At 42.5% G+C, this 17720-nt stretch overlaps 1 protein-coding gene across 4 annotated transcripts in view; it reads right to left on the reverse strand.

Annotated features, from left to right (window-relative positions):
• LOC120065504 (homeodomain-interacting protein kinase 1-like) overlaps window positions 1-17720 on the reverse strand; it is a 54848-nt gene that overhangs the window by 20890 nt on the left and 16238 nt on the right. For all 4 annotated transcript variants that reach the window (XM_039016562.1, XM_039016561.1, XM_039016560.1 and 1 more), the window contains exons 3-10: window positions 17271-17462; window positions 16300-16481; window positions 8893-9016; window positions 8666-8785; window positions 6725-6811; window positions 3528-3712; window positions 3216-3369; window positions 2703-2889 (exon numbers count right to left, since the gene is read on the reverse strand). In XM_039016562.1, the coding sequence (XP_038872490.1) occupies window positions 2703-2889; window positions 3216-3369; window positions 3528-3712; window positions 6725-6811; window positions 8666-8785; window positions 8893-9016; window positions 16300-16481; window positions 17271-17462 (1231 nt within the window). The remainder of the gene's footprint in view (window positions 1-2702; window positions 2890-3215; window positions 3370-3527; window positions 3713-6724; window positions 6812-8665; window positions 8786-8892; window positions 9017-16299; window positions 16482-17270; window positions 17463-17720) is intronic.

Consider the following 17720-nt stretch of genomic DNA (forward strand, 5'->3'; position numbering starts at 1 on the left):
ATTAGTATTTGGTAGCATTGCCTTAAAATTGTTTAACTTGGGTCAAACGTTTCGGGTAGCCTTCCACAAGCTTCCCACAATAAGTTGGGTGAATTTTGGCCCATTCCTCCTGACAGAGCTGGTGTAACTGAATCAGGTTTGTAGGCATCCTTGCTCGCACACAATTTTTCAGTTCTGCCCACAAATTTTCGATAGGATTGAGGTCAGGGCTTTGTGATGGCCACTTTAATACCTTGACTTTGTTGTCCTTAAGCCATATTGCCACAACTTTGGAAGTTTGCTTGGGGTCATTGTCCATTTGGAAGACCCATTTGTGACCAAGCTTTAACTTCCTGACTGATGTCTTGAGATGTTGCTTCAATATATCCACATAATTTTCCTACCTCATGATGCCATCTATTTTGTGTAGTGCACCAGTCCCTCCTGCAGCAAAGCACCCCCACAACATGATGCTGCCACCCCCGTGCTTCACGGTTGGGATGGTGTTCTTCGGCTTGCAAGCATCCCCCTTTTTCCTCAAAACATAACGATGGTCATTATGGTCAAACAGTTCTATTTTTGCTTCATCAGACCAGAGGACATTTCTCCAAAAAGTACGATCTTTGTCCCCATGTGGCGTTGCAAACCGTAGTCTGGCTTTTTTATGGCGGTTTTGGAGCAGTGGTTTCTTCCTTGCTGAGCGGCCTTTCAGGTTATGTCGATATAAGACTCGTTTTACTGTGGATATAGATACTTTTGTACCTGTTTCCTCCAGCATCTTCACAAGGTCCTTTGCTGTTGTTCTGGGATTGATATGCACTTCGCACCAAAGTACGTTCATCTCTAGGAGACAGAACGCGTCTCCTTCCTGAGCGGTATGACGGCTGCGTGGTCCCATGGTGTTTATACCTGCGTACGATTGTTTGTACAGATGAATGTGGTACCTTCAGGCGTTTGGAAATTGCTCCCAAGGATGAACCAGACTTGTGGAGGTCTACAATTTTTTTTCTGAGGTCTTGGCTGATTTCTTTTGATTTTCCCATGATGTCAAGCAAAGAGGCACTGAGTTTAAAGGTAGGCCTTGAAATACATCCACAGGTACACCTCCAATTGACGTCAATTAGCCTATCAGAAGCTTCTAAAGCCATGACATCATTTTCTGGAACTTCCCAAGCTGTTTAAAGGCACAGTCAACTTAGTGTATGTAAACTTCTGACCCACTGGAATTGTGATACGGTGAATTATAAGTGAAATAATCTGTCTGTAAACAATTGTTGAAAAAAACTTGTCATGCACAAAGTAGATGTCCTAACCGACTTGCTAAAACTATACGTATCTAGAAGGGCTCCGATACAATACAGGAACGATATGTTTTAGTTTGAAACGATTCGGTGGGATTCGGTTTGATTAGAGAATGAATCGATGCGACTTGGTTCGATACGATTTGATGCACTAACATTTGGTGCATAAACACATTCATTTTCCATTCTAAATTAAAATCTTCTGCTGATGGAACTCATGAGCTGAATGTCTCTGAGCTGGATCTCTCTGAGCTGGATCTCTCTGAGCTGGATCTCTCTGAGCTGGATCTCTCTGAGCTGGGCCTCTCTGAGCTGAATGTCTCTGAGCTGGGCCTCTCTGAGCTGGATCTCTCTGAGCTGGATCTCTCTGAGCTGGATCTCTCTGAGCTGGATCTCTCTGAGCTGGGCCTCTCTGAGCTGGATCTCTCTGAGCTGGATCTCTCTGAGCTGGGCCTCTCTGAGCTGGATCTGTCTGAGCTGGGTCTGTCTGAGCTGGGTCTGTCTGAGCTGGGTCTGTCTGAGCTGGATCTGTCTGAGCTGGGCCTCTCTGAGCAGGGCCTCTCTAAGTTGGGCCTCTCTGAGCTGGATCTCTCTGAGCTGGGCCTCTCTGAACTGTCTGTGAACAAAAATAAACGCAACATACAACAATTTCAAAGATTTGACTTGTCCAATAAGAAACACAAATTTAAATGATCCAGTTGAAAACATGATCCTGAACAATGTGTCCTATAAAACATAAAGAACGCAGATTAAGCCATAAAACAGCACAAACAGATCTGGCACCAGGGTAGTTAATTTATATGCTGTTATAATAGGAAGTATTCATATTTTATTATATTTTACCCCCTTTCCCCCGTTAATTCCAATTACGATCTTGTCTCATTGCTGCAACTCCCCAACGGGCTCGGGAGACGCGACGGTGGAGTCATGCGTCCTCTGACCCGTCTAATCGCGCTCCTTAACACCCGCCAACTTAACCCGGAAGGCCAGCCGCACTAACGTGTCGGAGGAAAACACAGTTCAACTGGCGACTGGGGGTCAGCCTGCAGGCACCCGGCCCTCCACAAGGAGTCGCTAGAACGGCCAAAACCTCCCCTAACCCGGACGACGCTGGGCCAATTGCGCTCCGTCCTATGGGACTCCCGGCAACGGCCGGTTGTGGCACAGCCTGGGAATGAACCCGGGTCTGTAGTAACGCCTCTAGACAACTGCGCCACTCGGGAGGCCCATAAGTATTCCTCTTACCCTCTATGGTGGACGGTAGATCATATTTTTGGGACATGTTCGGGAAAACATTTGAGACCCTACATCTTAAATAATCGTCCCACCCCCCCAAGTCGGAGGACTTGGACTTCCCTTTAGTCCTCTTATGAACTCTACCCGTCGTCTCAATACCATAACATCATAGTGATTGGCTCTTACCCTGTATGGTGTTTGGTGGGCAGACGATGAGAGTCTGCTGGAAGGGCTCAGTCTGGCAGGCCAGGCCGGTGGGGCGTGCCTGCAGGGGGACACTCTGTTGGGCCAGCCCAGGGATGTTGATGGTGGCCTGCTGGTACAGGGCTGGCTGGTAGTTCATGAGAGGAACAGCGCCCCCTGCTGACGGGACCTGTTGGTTGACGTTCATTTAGAGTTCTGCTACTGGTCAGTCGGACGGAAGTTGGAACAAACTGTGTTGTCCCGGCCATTTTGTTCATAGATCTGGACCCATAATTCTAAAGAGCCTTAGAGTACACATGCTGATCTAGGATCAGATCCCACTTGTCGATATAATATAATATATATAATCCTATTCATTATGATCTCAAAAGGCAAAGCTGATCCTAAATCGGCAATCATTGATACAGCTTGCCCCTGGTGACTTGCACTGTGTGTGTGTGTGTGTGTGTGTGTGTGTGTGTGTGTGTGTGTGTGTGTGTGTGTGTGTGTGTGTACCTGGTTGTGCTGGCTCAGCTGGCTGCTGAAGGTGACAGTGAGGTTGCCGGCGGCAGCACTAGGAAGAGTGTTGGTGGAGAAGAGAGTTTTGTTGTTGTCGAACGATGAGCTCCTATGTTTACAGAGTTCCATGTTCTGAAAGCAAGACTTCACACTGGAAGGGGTGAGAAACAAACAATCAATCTATTGTTCCGTCAAATAATTTAATCAATCGATCAAACAATTACATTTCACCCACAGAGGGAAAATTCTAATCGTGACCCCCCCCCCACAACCCAAACATTATTTCACACCACAGACAGGTGTACGTACTGGGAGCTGTGAGGGAAGTCCAGCAGGTGACTCATGGTGACGAAGGGATGACCCAGCGTCTTAGTGGGCGTGATCCTCTTGTCAGCGTCCAATCGAAGCATCCGCTTCAGCAGGTCGATGAATTCCCGCCTATCAGCTTTCTCCGCAAGCATGTCCGTCCCCTCCAGGTGAGACGATAGGTTGACCTGCACCAGGAGGAAGTGATGCAACAGGAGGAAGTCAGGTTGGATGAACATGTCGCTGGAAAGATCTATTTTCAGTTTAATATTATCTAATTGTTAAAGTTAGGATTTGGGGAGAGGGAGTAGAGGAAAAGCAGAATCAATGAATTAGCCAGCAAACTTGCCTAAATGTTCAGAAATAACTTGTTTATTTTTTAAAAAGATTAAATTGTTTTTTCCCCTCATCAATCTACACATAATACCCCATCATGACAAGGCAAAAAACTGTGTATAAATGTTTGAAAACATGTTCTATTGGAAGGTGACCCTTCACCCCAGTCTGGGGTCCTGAGCACTCTGGAGCAGGTTTTCATCAAGGATCTCTCTGGACTTTGCTCCGTTCATCTTTCCCTCGATCCTGACTTGTCTCTCAGTCCCTTCAGTTGAAAAACATCCCCACAGCATGATACTGCCACCACCATGCTTCACCGTAGGGATGGTGCCAGGTTTCCTCCAGACGTGACGCTTGGCATTCAGGCCAAAGAGTTCAATCTTTAATCAGACCAGAGAATCGTATTTCTCATGGTCTGACTCCTTTAGGTGCCTTTTGTCAAACTACTAGCAGGCTGCCATGTCCCTTTTACTGAGGAGTGGCTTCCGTCTGGTGGAGTGCTGCAGAGATGGTTGTACTTCTGGAAGGTTCTCCCATCGCCACAGAGGAACTCTGGTGCTCTGTCAGAGTGACCATCGGGTTCTTGGTCCCCTCCCTGACCAAGGCCCTTCTCCCCCCCCCCAGATTGCTCAGTTATAAATAAACAAATGAAACAACGAATGTAGACAATAATCGCATTTCGATAGCTTCCAGAATCTTTTTTACATGGAGGAGTACCAAGATGGCTGTGCAGTGGCTTCCCCCGTCAGTCATCCAGGGTGACATCTTTGCCCTCTGATCACAGAGTATCTTGATTAATCCCAGCAAAACACCCTACCGATGTACTTACCGGTACATTTCTTGCACTAAAAACACGCGCCTTGACTTACTAGCACCGACTTTGTATGATAGCTTCTTTATTGAGTTACGTTTCGACTTCACGTTTCCATCCCAACCATTTCATGTGGATTAATTTACCTGACGCGTGAAAAACGTCACGACCGGGCGGATGGAAACATGAGATGTCTGTACAATTTTATAAATACAGACAATTTGTTAATTCGATATGGTGGAATATTTTTATGGTTTTATAATTAATTATTAATAATTCAAAATATTGCTGTTTGAAGCTGGTGTACAAAACCAATAGTAAACATTTTCTAAAACTATATTTAAGAATGGGAAGCATAGAAATATCATACATAGAACAGATATACTGCTTCTTAGACTTGATTTCAATGAGAATGACAGATCTATAACTCCCATTTCTATGTGAATTGGGTCTCCCCAAAAAGTTATATATTGCACATTATTGCAACATGACTACAATGGTCAAATGTAAACACAACATAACTGCATCTTAAGGGGTTACTGTAGAATGTACAGTATAGAAGAGGACTGGCCACCCATCGGAGCCTGGTTCCTCTCTACCCGGTACAGCCAGAAGAGGACTGGCCACCCCTCGGAGCCTGGTTCCTCTCTACCCGGTACAGCCAGAAGAGGACTGGCCACCCCTCTGAGCCTGGTTCCTCTCTACCCGGTACAGCCAGAAGAGGACTGGCCACCCCTCTGAGCCTGGTTCCTCTCTACCCGGTACAGCCAGAAGAGGACTGGCCACCCCTCTGAGCCTGGTTCCTCTCTACCCGGTACAGCCAGAAGAGGACTGGCCACCCCTCGGAGCCTGGTTCCTCTCTACCCGGTACAGCCAGAAGAGGACTGGCCACCCCTCAGAGCCTGGTTCCTCTCTACCCAGTACAGCCAGAAGAGGACTGGCCACCCCTCAGAGCCTGGTTCCTCTCTACCCAGTACAGCCAGAAGAGGACTGGCCACCCCTCAGAGCCTGGTTCCTCTCTAGGTTTCTTCTTAATTTCTTGCCTTTTAGGCACTGTGTGTGCCTCTCATTGCGTGCTCGTTGGGGTTTTCGGCTGGGTATCGGTAAAGCACTTTGTGACAACTTTGTTTCCAAAATAATAGTCCAGTGGTATACTACGAAGCAAGCTAGATCTAGTCAGGCTTTTATAAAGCTAGCCAGCTTCAGTCAGCTTCACATTGCAGCTCAGGCTTCATCCGTACCACGACGGTGGATATTGGTTGTCTTTTAACTGCGCGTGAATGCCAACTCTTCACTGTGACAACGCTGAACCATCGGCGAGTCGGTACCACGTTTTAATTCTTGCAAACTCAGCAGGCTATGGTTGTGAACTAGGCTTTTAAAAGTGTAGTCTTCATTTTATTACTTTATCATTAATGCCGTCTTTGCTGTGCTTACCAATGCACGCAGCACCTTTTTCCTCGTCTCATATCAATAAAATCATTTTATAAAATCATATAAATGTTTTCCTGAACTTTCAAATGCATCCCATCATTAGTAAATGGTATTTTAATATAATTACAAAAAAAATGTACGCCAAAAAAATTAACAAAAAACATTTGATTAATTAAATATGTAAAAATCGGTCATCTTTCTTGAAGGGGATGACGACGCAATCTTTACGCCAGGGATGTAATCTGGTCCTGAACTCGCAGCTCAGACACTTCATTCAGGGTAAGTGGAGTTAGCCGTGAGATAGCCTGCCCCGTAGCAGGTTAGTTCTGAAGGATACGTTGCTAACGGAAATTAACCTAGCTAAAAGCTGAGCCACTTTCGTGATATCGGTTATCCCGAGTTGAAAGTCAGTTGACCAAAGTTACCCCACCAACTCCAACCAGACCTGCTTTCTAGTATACCCCTTAAGTTTCTCGTGAAAAAAAAATATATATATTTTTTTATCTCAACGAGACTAACCTGGTTAAATAAAGGTTAAGTAAAACAAAATGGCGGATGTAAAAAGGGGGTTTATAAACATAAATGTGACATACTAGATGACGTCATATAGCGAACCGACCTGCATCATGTCGTCCAGACAGTTGAAGATGTATTTACGAGCCTCCTTCGACTTGATACCCATCTCAGCCTCGTGGTCCGAAGGGGCCTATTGAACAGACACATCAGGAATGTTACACTTGTTGTTATCACCAAAATACTTAATAAATAATTAATTATAATTAATTAATTAATTAAACTAATAATGAAGTGCCTAGGAAAAACGTACGTTTCTATCTGCCCATGAACCCCACTAAAAGCCCTGTTCACAGCAGTGTGTTGAGATCCATGTGCTGATTCTGGCAGAAACAACTAGGTGAGCGTCCAAAATGAAAACCTATTCCCAATATAGTTCACTACTGTTGAGGGGATAGATGGAGTCAGGTGTACTGTAATACCTTGATCATCCAGAGAGGATAGATGGAGTCAGGTGTACTGTAATACCTTGATCATCCAGAGAGGATAGATGGAGTCAGGTGTACTGTAATACCTTGATCATCCAGAGAGGATAGATGGAGTCAGGTGTACTGTAATACCTTGATCATCCAGAGAGGATAGATGGAGTCAGGTGTACTGTAATACCTTGATCATCCAGAGAGGATAGATGGAGTCAGGTGTACTGTAATACCTTGATCATCCAGAGAGGATAGATGGAGTCAGGTGTACTGTAATACCTTGATCATCCAGAGAGGATAGATGGAGTCAGGTGTAATGTAATACCTTGATCATCCAGAGAGGATAGATGGAGTCAGGTGTACTGTAATACCTTGATCATCCAGAGAGGATAGATGGAGTCAGGTGTACTGTAATACCTTGATCATCCAGAGAGGATAGATGGAGTCAGGTGTAATGTAACACCTTGATCATCCAGAGGGGTATATATATATATATTTTTTTTTTTCTTTTTAGATTCTTCAAAGTAGCCACTCTTTGCCTTGATGACAGCTTTGCACACTCTTGGCATTCTCTCAACCAGTAGTCACCTGGAATGCATTTTAATAAACAGTTGTGCCTTGTTAAAAGTTAATTTGTGGAATTTCTTTAATGTGTTAATGCTTTTGACCCAATCAGTTGTGTTGTGACAAGGTAGTGGTGGTATACAAAAGATAGCCCTATTTGGTAAAAGACCAAATCCATATTATGGCAAAGACCAAGTCCAGCTCATATAAGCAAAGAGAAACGACAGTCCATCATTACTTTAAGACATGAAGGTTAGTCAATATGGAACATTTCAAGAACTTTGAAAGTTTCTTCGCAAAAACCATCAAGCACTATGATGAAACTGTCTCTCATGAGGACCGTCACAGGAAAGGAAGAGCCAGAGTTACCTCTGCTGCAGAGGATAAGTTCATTAGAGTTACCAGCCTCAGAAATTGCAGACCAAATAAATGCTTCACAGAGTTCAAGTAACAGACACATCTCAACATCAACTGTTCAAAGGAGACTGCGTGAATCAGGCCTTCATGGTCGAATTGCTGCAAAGAAACCACTACTAAAGGACACCAATAAGAAGAAGAGACTTGCTTGGGCCAAGAAACACGTGCAATGGACATTAGACCGGTGGAAATCTGTCCTTTGGTCTTATGAGTCCAAATTTGAGATTTTTGGTTCCAACCGCCGTGTCTTTGTGAGACGCAGAGTAGGTGAACAGATGATCTCTGCATGTGTGGTTCACACCGTGAAGCATGGAGGAGGAGGTGTGATGGTGCTTTGCTGGTGACACTGTTGGTGATGTATTTACAATTCAAGGCACACTTAACCAGCATGGCTACCACAGCATTCTGCAGCGATACACCATCCCATCTGGTTTGCGCTTAGTGGGACTATCATTTTGTTTTTCAACAGGACAATAACCCAAAACACACCTCCGGGGATGTGTAAGAGCTATTTGACCAAGAAGGCGAGTGATGGCGCGCATCCGTGCGTGACGTCAGTGTGTCGTGTACTGGAAAAGAGTCGATACCTTGATTCTCCAGACGGGGTAGCTGGAGTCAGGTCCTCTCTTGAAGAAGCGGCTTGTCTTGGTGCCGGCACTCAGCAGGTACTCTGCAGGCAGACCCTGGGTCTGAGAGATGTACCGGATCTAGTGGAGGAGGAGAGGAGAGGACATGTTACAATCCATCGTAACAGTTTCAGATAAAAAATAATGTTTTTCGTGTCTCGGTGTGTGTGTGTGTGTGTGGTTCCTACCTGGTCGTACTCCGAGGCCCCGGGGTACAGGGGCCACCCCAGGAACAGCTCGGCTATAACGCAGCCTAGAGACCACATATCTATAGCCTCACAGAACGGCAGACCCAGGATGATCTCTGGAGCCCTGAGAGAACAATAACACGTCAACAACAACACATGATAACATGCTCGCACACTTAGTAGTAAGCAGTACATTGGGAAAGTGTTCTACTGTTGTGAAATAACCGCTTGTTTCTTCTCTGAAGTCTCAGATTCTCACCTGTGGATGGAATTACTTACTTGTAGATATACCTGTACCAGTCATCATGTTAGATATACCTGTACCAGTCATCATGTTAGATACACCTGTACCAGTCATCATGTTAGATACACCTGTACCAGTCATCATGTTAGATACACCTGTACCAGTCATCATGTTAGATATACCTGTACCAGTCATCATGTTAGATATACCTGTACCAGTCATCATGTTAGATATACCTGTAGCAGTCATCATGTTAGATACACCTGTACCAGTCATCATGTTAGATACACCTGTACCAGTCATCATGTTAGATACACCTGTACCAGTCATCATGTTAGATACACCTGTACCAGTCATCATGTTAGATATACCTGTACCAGTCATCATGTTAGATATACCTGTACCAGTCATCATGTTAGATATACCTGTAGCAGTCATCATGTTAGATATACCTGTAGCAGTCATCATGTTAGATATACCTGTACCAGTCATCATGTTAGATATACCTGTAGCAGTCATCATGTTAGATATACCTGTAGCAGTCATCATGTTAGATATACCTGTAGCAGTCATCATGTTAGATATACCTGTAGCAGTCATCATGTTAGATATACCTGTACCAGTCATCATGTTAGATATACCTGTACCAGTCATCATGTTAGATATACCTGTAGCAGTCATCATGTTAGATATACCTGTAGCAGTCATCATGTTAGATATACCTGTAGCAGTCATCATGTTAGATATACCTGTACCAGTCATCATGTTAGATATACCTGTAGCAGTCATCATGTTAGATATACCTGTACCAGTCATCATGTTAGATATACCTGTAGCAGTCATCATGTTAGATATACCTGTAGCAGTCATCATGTTAGATACACCTGTACCAGTCATCATGTTAGATATACCTGTAGCAGTCATCATGTTAGATATACCTGTACCAGTCATCATGTTAGATATACCTGTAGCAGTCATCATGTTAGATATACCTGTACCAGTCATCATGTTAGATATACCTGTAGCAGTCATCATGTTAGATATACCTGTAGCAGTCATCATGTTAGATATACCTGTACCAGTCATCATGTTAGATATACCTGTAGCAGTCATCATGTTAGATACACCTGTACCAGTCATCATGTTAGATATACCTGTAGCAGTCATCATGTTAGATATACCTGTACCAGTCATCATGTTAGATATACCTGTAGCAGTCATCATGTTAGATATACCTGTACCAGTCATCATGTTAGATATACCTGTAGCAGTCATCATGTTAGATATACCTGTAGCAGTCATCATGTTAGATATACCTGTACCAGTCATCATGTTAGATATACCTGTAGCAGTCATCATGTTAGATATACCTGTAGCAGTCATCATGTTAGATATACCTGTAGCAGTCATCATGTTAGATATACCTGTAGCAGTCATCATGTTAGATATACCTGTACCAGTCATCATGTTAGATATACCTGTAGCAGTCATCATGTTAGATATACCTGTAGCAGTCATCATGTTAGATATACCTGTACCAGTCATCATGTTAGATACACCTGTACCAGTCATCATGTTAGATATACCTGTACCAGTCATCATGTTAGATATACCTGTACCAGTCATCATGTTAGATATACCTGTACCAGTCATCATGTTAGATACACCTGTACCAGTCATCATGTTAGATACACCTGTACCAGTCATCATGTTAGATACACCTGTACCAGTCATCATGTTAGATACACCTGTACCAGTCATCATGTTAGATATACCTGTACCAGTCATCATGTTAGATATACCTGTACCAGTCATCATGTTAGATACACCTGTACCAGTCATCATGTTAGATACACCTGTACCAGTCATCATGTTAGATACACCTGTACCAGTCATCATGTTAGATATACCTGTACCAGTCATCATGTTAGATACACCTGTACCAGTCATCATGTTAGATACACCTGTACCAGTCATCATGTTAGATATACCTGTACCAGTCATCATGTTAGATATACCTGTACCAGTCATCATGTTAGATATACCTGTACCAGTCATCATGTTAGATACACCTGTACCAGTCATCATGTTAGATACACCTGTATCAGTCATCATGTTAGATACACCTGTACCAGTCATCATGTTAGATACACCTGTACCAGTCATCATGTTAGATACACCTGTACCAGTCATCATGTTAGATACACCTGTACCAGTCATCATGTTAGATACACCTGTACCAGTCATCATGTTAGATACACCTGTACCAGTCATCATGTTAGATACACCTGTACCAGTCATCATGTTAGATACACCTGTACCAGTCATCATGTTAGATACACCTGTACCAGTCATCATGTTAGATATACCTGTACCAGTCATCATGTTAGATACACCTGTACCAGTCATCATGTTAGATACACCTGTACCAGTCATCATGTTAGATATACCTGTACCAGTCATCATGTTAGATATACCTGTACCAGTCATCATGTTAGATATACCTGTACCAGTCATCATGTTAGATATACCTGTACCAGTCATCATGTTAGATATACCTGTACCAGTCATCATGTTAGATATACCTGTACCAGTCATCATGTTAGATACACCTGTACCAGTCATCATGTTAGATATACCTGTACCAGTCATCATGTTAGATACACCTGTACCAGTCATCATGTTAGATATACCTGTACCAGTCATCATGTTAGATATACCTGTACCAGTCATCATGTTAGATACACCTGTACCAGTCATCATGTTAGATACACCTGTACCAGTCATCATGTTAGATATACCTGTACCAGTCATCATGTTAGATACACCTGTACCAGTCATCATGTTAGATACACCTGTACCAGTCATCATGTTAGATACACCTGTACCAGTCATCATGTTAGATATACCTGTACCAGTCATCATGTTAGATACACCTGTACCAGTCATCATGTTAGATACACCTGTACCAGTCATCATGTTAGATATACCTGTACCAGTCATCATGTTAGATACACCTGTACCAGTCATCATGTTAGATATACCTGTACCAGTCATCATGTTAGATATACCTGTACCAGTCATCATGTTAGATACACCTGTACCAGTCATCATGTTAGATATACCTGTACCAGTCATCATGTTAGATACACCTGTACCAGTCATCATGTTAGATATACCTGTACCAGTCATCATGTTAGATACACATGTAGCAGTCATCATGTTATATATACCTGTACCAGTCATCATGTTATATACACCTGTACCAGTCATCATGTTAGATATACCTGTAGCAGTCATCATGTTAGATATACCTGTACCAGTCATCATGTTATATACACCTGTACCAGTCATCATGTTAGATACACCTGTACCAGTCATCATGTTAGATACACCTGTACCAGTCATCATGTTAGATACACCTGTACCAGTCATCATGTTAGATACACCTGTACCAGTCATCATGTTAGATACACCTGTACCAGTCATCATGTTAGATATACCTGTACCAGTCATCATGTTAGATATACCTGTACCAGTCATCATGTTAGATACACCTGTACCAGTCATCATGTTAGATACACCTGTACCAGTCATCATGTTAGATACACCTGTACCAGTCATCATGTTAGATATACCTGTACCAGTCATCATGTTAGATATACCTGTACCAGTCATCATGTTAGATACACCTGTACCAGTCATCATGTTAGATACACCTGTACCAGTCATCATGTTAGATATACCTGTACCAGTCATCATGTTAGATACACCTGTACCAGTCATCATGTTAGATACACCTGTACCAGTCATCATGTTAGATACACCTGTACCAGTCATCATGTTAGATACACCTGTACCAGTCATCATGTTAGATACACCTGTACCAGTCATCATGTTAGATATACCTGTACCAGTCATCATGTTAGATACACCTGTACCAGTCATCATGTTAGATACACCTGTACCAGTCATCATGTTAGATATACCTGTACCAGTCATCATGTTAGATACACCTCTACCAGTCATCATGTTAGATATACCTGTACCAGTCATCATGTTAGATATACCTGTACCAGTCATCATGTTATATACACCTGTACCAGTCATCATGTTAGATACACCTGTACCAGTCATCATGTTAGATACACCTGTACCAGTCATCATGTTAGATACACCTGTACCAGTCATCATGTTAGATATACCTGTACCAGTCATCATGTTAGATACACCTGTACCAGTCATCATGTTAGATACACCTGTACCAGTCATCATGTTAGATATACCTGTACCAGTCATCATGTTAGATACACCTGTACCAGTCATCATGTTAGATATACCTGTACCAGTCATCATGTTAGATACACCTGTACCAGTCATCATGTTAGATACACCTGTACCAGTCATCATGTTAGATATACCTGTACCAGTCATCATGTTAGATACACCTGTACCAGTCATCATGTTAGATACACCTGTACCAGTCATCATGTTAGATATACCTGTACCAGTCATCATGTTAGATACACCTGTACCAGTCATCATGTTAGATATACCTGTACCAGTCATCATGTTAGATACACCTGTACCAGTCATCATGTTAGATATACCTGTACCAGTCATCATGTTAGATATACCTGTACCAGTCATCATGTTAGATACACCTGTACCAGTCATCATGTTAGATACACCTGTACCAGTCATCATGTTAGATACACCTGTACCAGTCATCATGTTAGATACACCTGTACCAGTCATCATGTTAGATACACCTGTACCAGTCATCATGTTAGATACACCTGTACCAGTCATCATGTTAGATACACCTGTACCAGTCATCATGTTAGATATACCTGTACCAGTCATCATGTTAGATATACCTGTACCAGTCATCATGTTAGATACACCTGTACCAGTCATCATGTTAGATATACCTGTACCAGTCATCATGTTAGATATACCTGTACCAGTCATCATGTTAGATATACCTGTACCAGTCATCATGTTAGATACACCTGTACCAGTCATCATGTTAGATACACCTGTACCAGTCATCATGTTAGATATACCTGTACCAGTCATCATGTTAGATACACCTGTACCAGTCATCATGTTAGATACACCTGTACCAGTCATCATGTTAGATACACCTGTACCAGTCATCATGTTAGATACACCTGTACCAGTCATCATGTTAGATATACCTGTACCAGTCATCATGTTATATACACCTGTACCAGTCATCATGTTAGATATACCTGTACCAGTCATCATGTTAGATACACCTGTACCAGTCATCATGTTATATACACCTGTAGCAGTCATCATGTTAGATACACCTGTACCAGTCATCATGTTAGATATACCTGTACCAGTCATCATGTTAGATATACCTGTACCAGTCATCATGTTAGATATACCTGTACCAGTCATCATGTTAGATACACATGTAGCAGTCATCATGTTAGATATACCTGTACCAGTCATCATGTTAGATACACCTGTACCAGTCATCATGTTAGATATACCTGTACCAGTCATCATGTTAGATATACCTGTACCAGTCATCATGTTAGATACACCTGTACCAGTCATCATGTTAGATACACATGTACCAGTCATCATGTTAGATACACCTGTACCAGTCATCATGTTAGATATACCTGTACCAGTCATCATGTTAGATACACCTGTACCAGTCATCATGTTAGATACACATGTAGCAGTCATCATGTTAGATATACCTGTACCAGTCATCATGTTAGATATACCTGTACCAGTCATCATGTTAGATACACCTGTACCAGTCATCATGTTAGATATACCTGTACCAGTCATCATGTTAGATACACCTGTACCAGTCATCATGTTAGATATACCTGTACCAGTCATCATGTTAGATACACCTGTACCAGTCATCATGTTAGATACACCTGTACCAGTCATCATGTTAGATATACCTGTACCAGTCATCATGTTAGATACACCTGTACCAGTCATCATGTTAGATACACCTGTACCAGTCATCATGTTAGATACACCTGTACCAGTCATCATGTTAGATACACCTGTACCAGTCATCATGTTAGATATACCTGTACCAGTCATCATGTTAGATACACCTGTACCAGTCATCATGTTAGATATACCTGTACCAGTCATCATGTTAGATACACCTGTACCAGTCATCATGTTAGATACACCTGTACCAGTCATCATGTTAGATACACCTGTACCAGTCATCATGTTAGATACACCTGTACCAGTCATCATGTTAGATACACCTGTACCAGTCATCATGTTAGATACACCTGTACCAGTCATCATGTTAGATACACCTGTACCAGTCATCATGTTAGATACACCTGTACCAGTCATCATGTTAGATATACCTGTACCAGTCATCATGTTAGATATACCTGTACCAGTCATCATGTTAGATATACCTGTACCAGTCATCATGTTAGATATACCTGTACCAGTCATCATGTTAGATATACCTGTACCAGTCATCATGTTAGATATACCTGTACCAGTCATCATGTTAGATACACCTGTACCAGTCATCATGTTAGATACACCTGTACCAGTCATCATGTTAGATATACCTGTACCAGTCATCATGTTAGATACACCTGTACCAGTCATCATGTTAGATATACCTGTACCAGTCATCATGTTAGATATACCTGTACCAGTCATCATGTTAGATACACATGTAGCAGTCATCATGTTATATATACCTGTACCAGTCATCATGTTATATACACCTGTACCAGTCATCATGTTAGATACACCTGTACCAGTCATCATGTTAGATACACCTGTACCAGTCATCATGTTAGATATACCTGTACCAGTCATCATGTTAGATATACCTGTACCAGTCATCATGTTAGATATACCTGTACCAGTCATCATGTTAGATACACCTGTACCAGTCATCATGTTAGATACACCTGTACCAGTCATCATGTTAGATACACCTGTACCAGTCATCATGTTAGATACACCTGTACCAGTCATCATGTTAGATACACCTGTACCAGTCATCATGTTAGATATACCTGTACCAGCTATTACTCACTGATGCAAACATGCTGTATCACTCACACACCTGTAAAGAAAACCCCAATATGAGGTGTAAAAACAGGTGAATCTACCTGTAGTATCGTGACTGCAGGTACGTTGAGCAGACAGCCTTGGAGACGTGTGAGGCTGAGCCGAAGTCGATGACCTTGACCCTGTAGGGCTGTCTGAGAGGATCCACCAGCATGATGTTCTCTGGCTTCAGGTCAGCATGGATCAGACCCAGAGACTTCAGCTTCATCAGCGCTGTCGCCACCTGGTGGGGAAATAGATGTATTACTGAAGGGTTAAACAGCTGTGTGCCAGCTATGGACACTAAAGGGTTAAACAGCTGTGTGCCAGCTATGGACACTAAAGGGTTAAACAGCTGTGTGCCAGCTATGGACACTAAAGGGTTAAACAGCTATGGACACTAAAGGGTTAAACAGCTGTGTGCCAGCTATGGACACTAAATGGTTAAACAGCTGTGTGCCAGCTATGAACACTAAAGGGTTAAACAGCTGTGTGCCAGCTATGGACACTAAAGGGTTAAACAGCTGTGTGCCAGCTATGGACACTAAAGGGTTAAACAGCTGTGTGCCAGCTATGAACACTAAAGGGTTAAACAGCTGTGTGCCAGCTATGAACACTAAAGGGTTAAACAGCTGTGTGCCAGCTATGGACACTAAAGGGTTAAACAGCTGTGTGCCAGCTATGGACACTAAAGGGTTAAACAGCTGTGTGCCAGCTATGGACACTAAAGGGTTAAACAGCTGTGGACACTAAAGGGTTAAACAGCTGTGGACACTAAAGGGTTACTCTTTTCAAGGAACATTTTACTAAGACTTTAATGCCAATTTAAAGACACAAACACACATTAACGCTGACACACAGATCAAGTAAAATAACATGCAATTGTATTGTTTTGGAGAGTTATTTGATTACAATGTATGGTGAGGTAATAGTCAGGTAACAGGTTAAATACGTAACAAATGACTCATTCAGAATAAACACCAGGTAATTGTCACATTGTCTCTGTATCAATAAAGTTGTATTGTATTGTCACCTGTTGCAGTATGGGTCTGATGTGTTGTAGTGGCAGGGGGCTGAACTTGCTGTGCTTCAGGAAGTCGTACAGGTTCTGCTCCAGCATCTCAAACACCAGGCAGGTGTGACCTTTGTGTTGGAAACACTCGTAGGAACGCACAAAGTTAAACTCGTCAGCGTTCTCCTCACTCAGACGGTTCAGGATGCCCACCTGGGAACAGACAGGAGGACATAACCTTGAAACTCTACGTCACGTATGCTAGTGCTGTTCATTTTAGTAATAGTCTAGCTCAAGTTTTGCTAGAATTTCCTATTGAAGGCCAATAGAAATCTATAAATTAAATCGATCGAGTACCTCAACATACTAAACAGTCAGTCCCTATCTATTATAGTAGTAGGTGCGTCCCAATAACATCTAATTTCTCCTGAAGTGTGCACTCAAGTCACTACTTCACACAAAACCTAAAAA

Source organism: Salvelinus namaycush, chromosome 20 (assembly GCF_016432855.1).
Source record: "Salvelinus namaycush isolate Seneca chromosome 20, SaNama_1.0, whole genome shotgun sequence".
Classification (NCBI taxonomy): domain Eukaryota; kingdom Metazoa; phylum Chordata; class Actinopteri; order Salmoniformes; family Salmonidae; genus Salvelinus; species Salvelinus namaycush.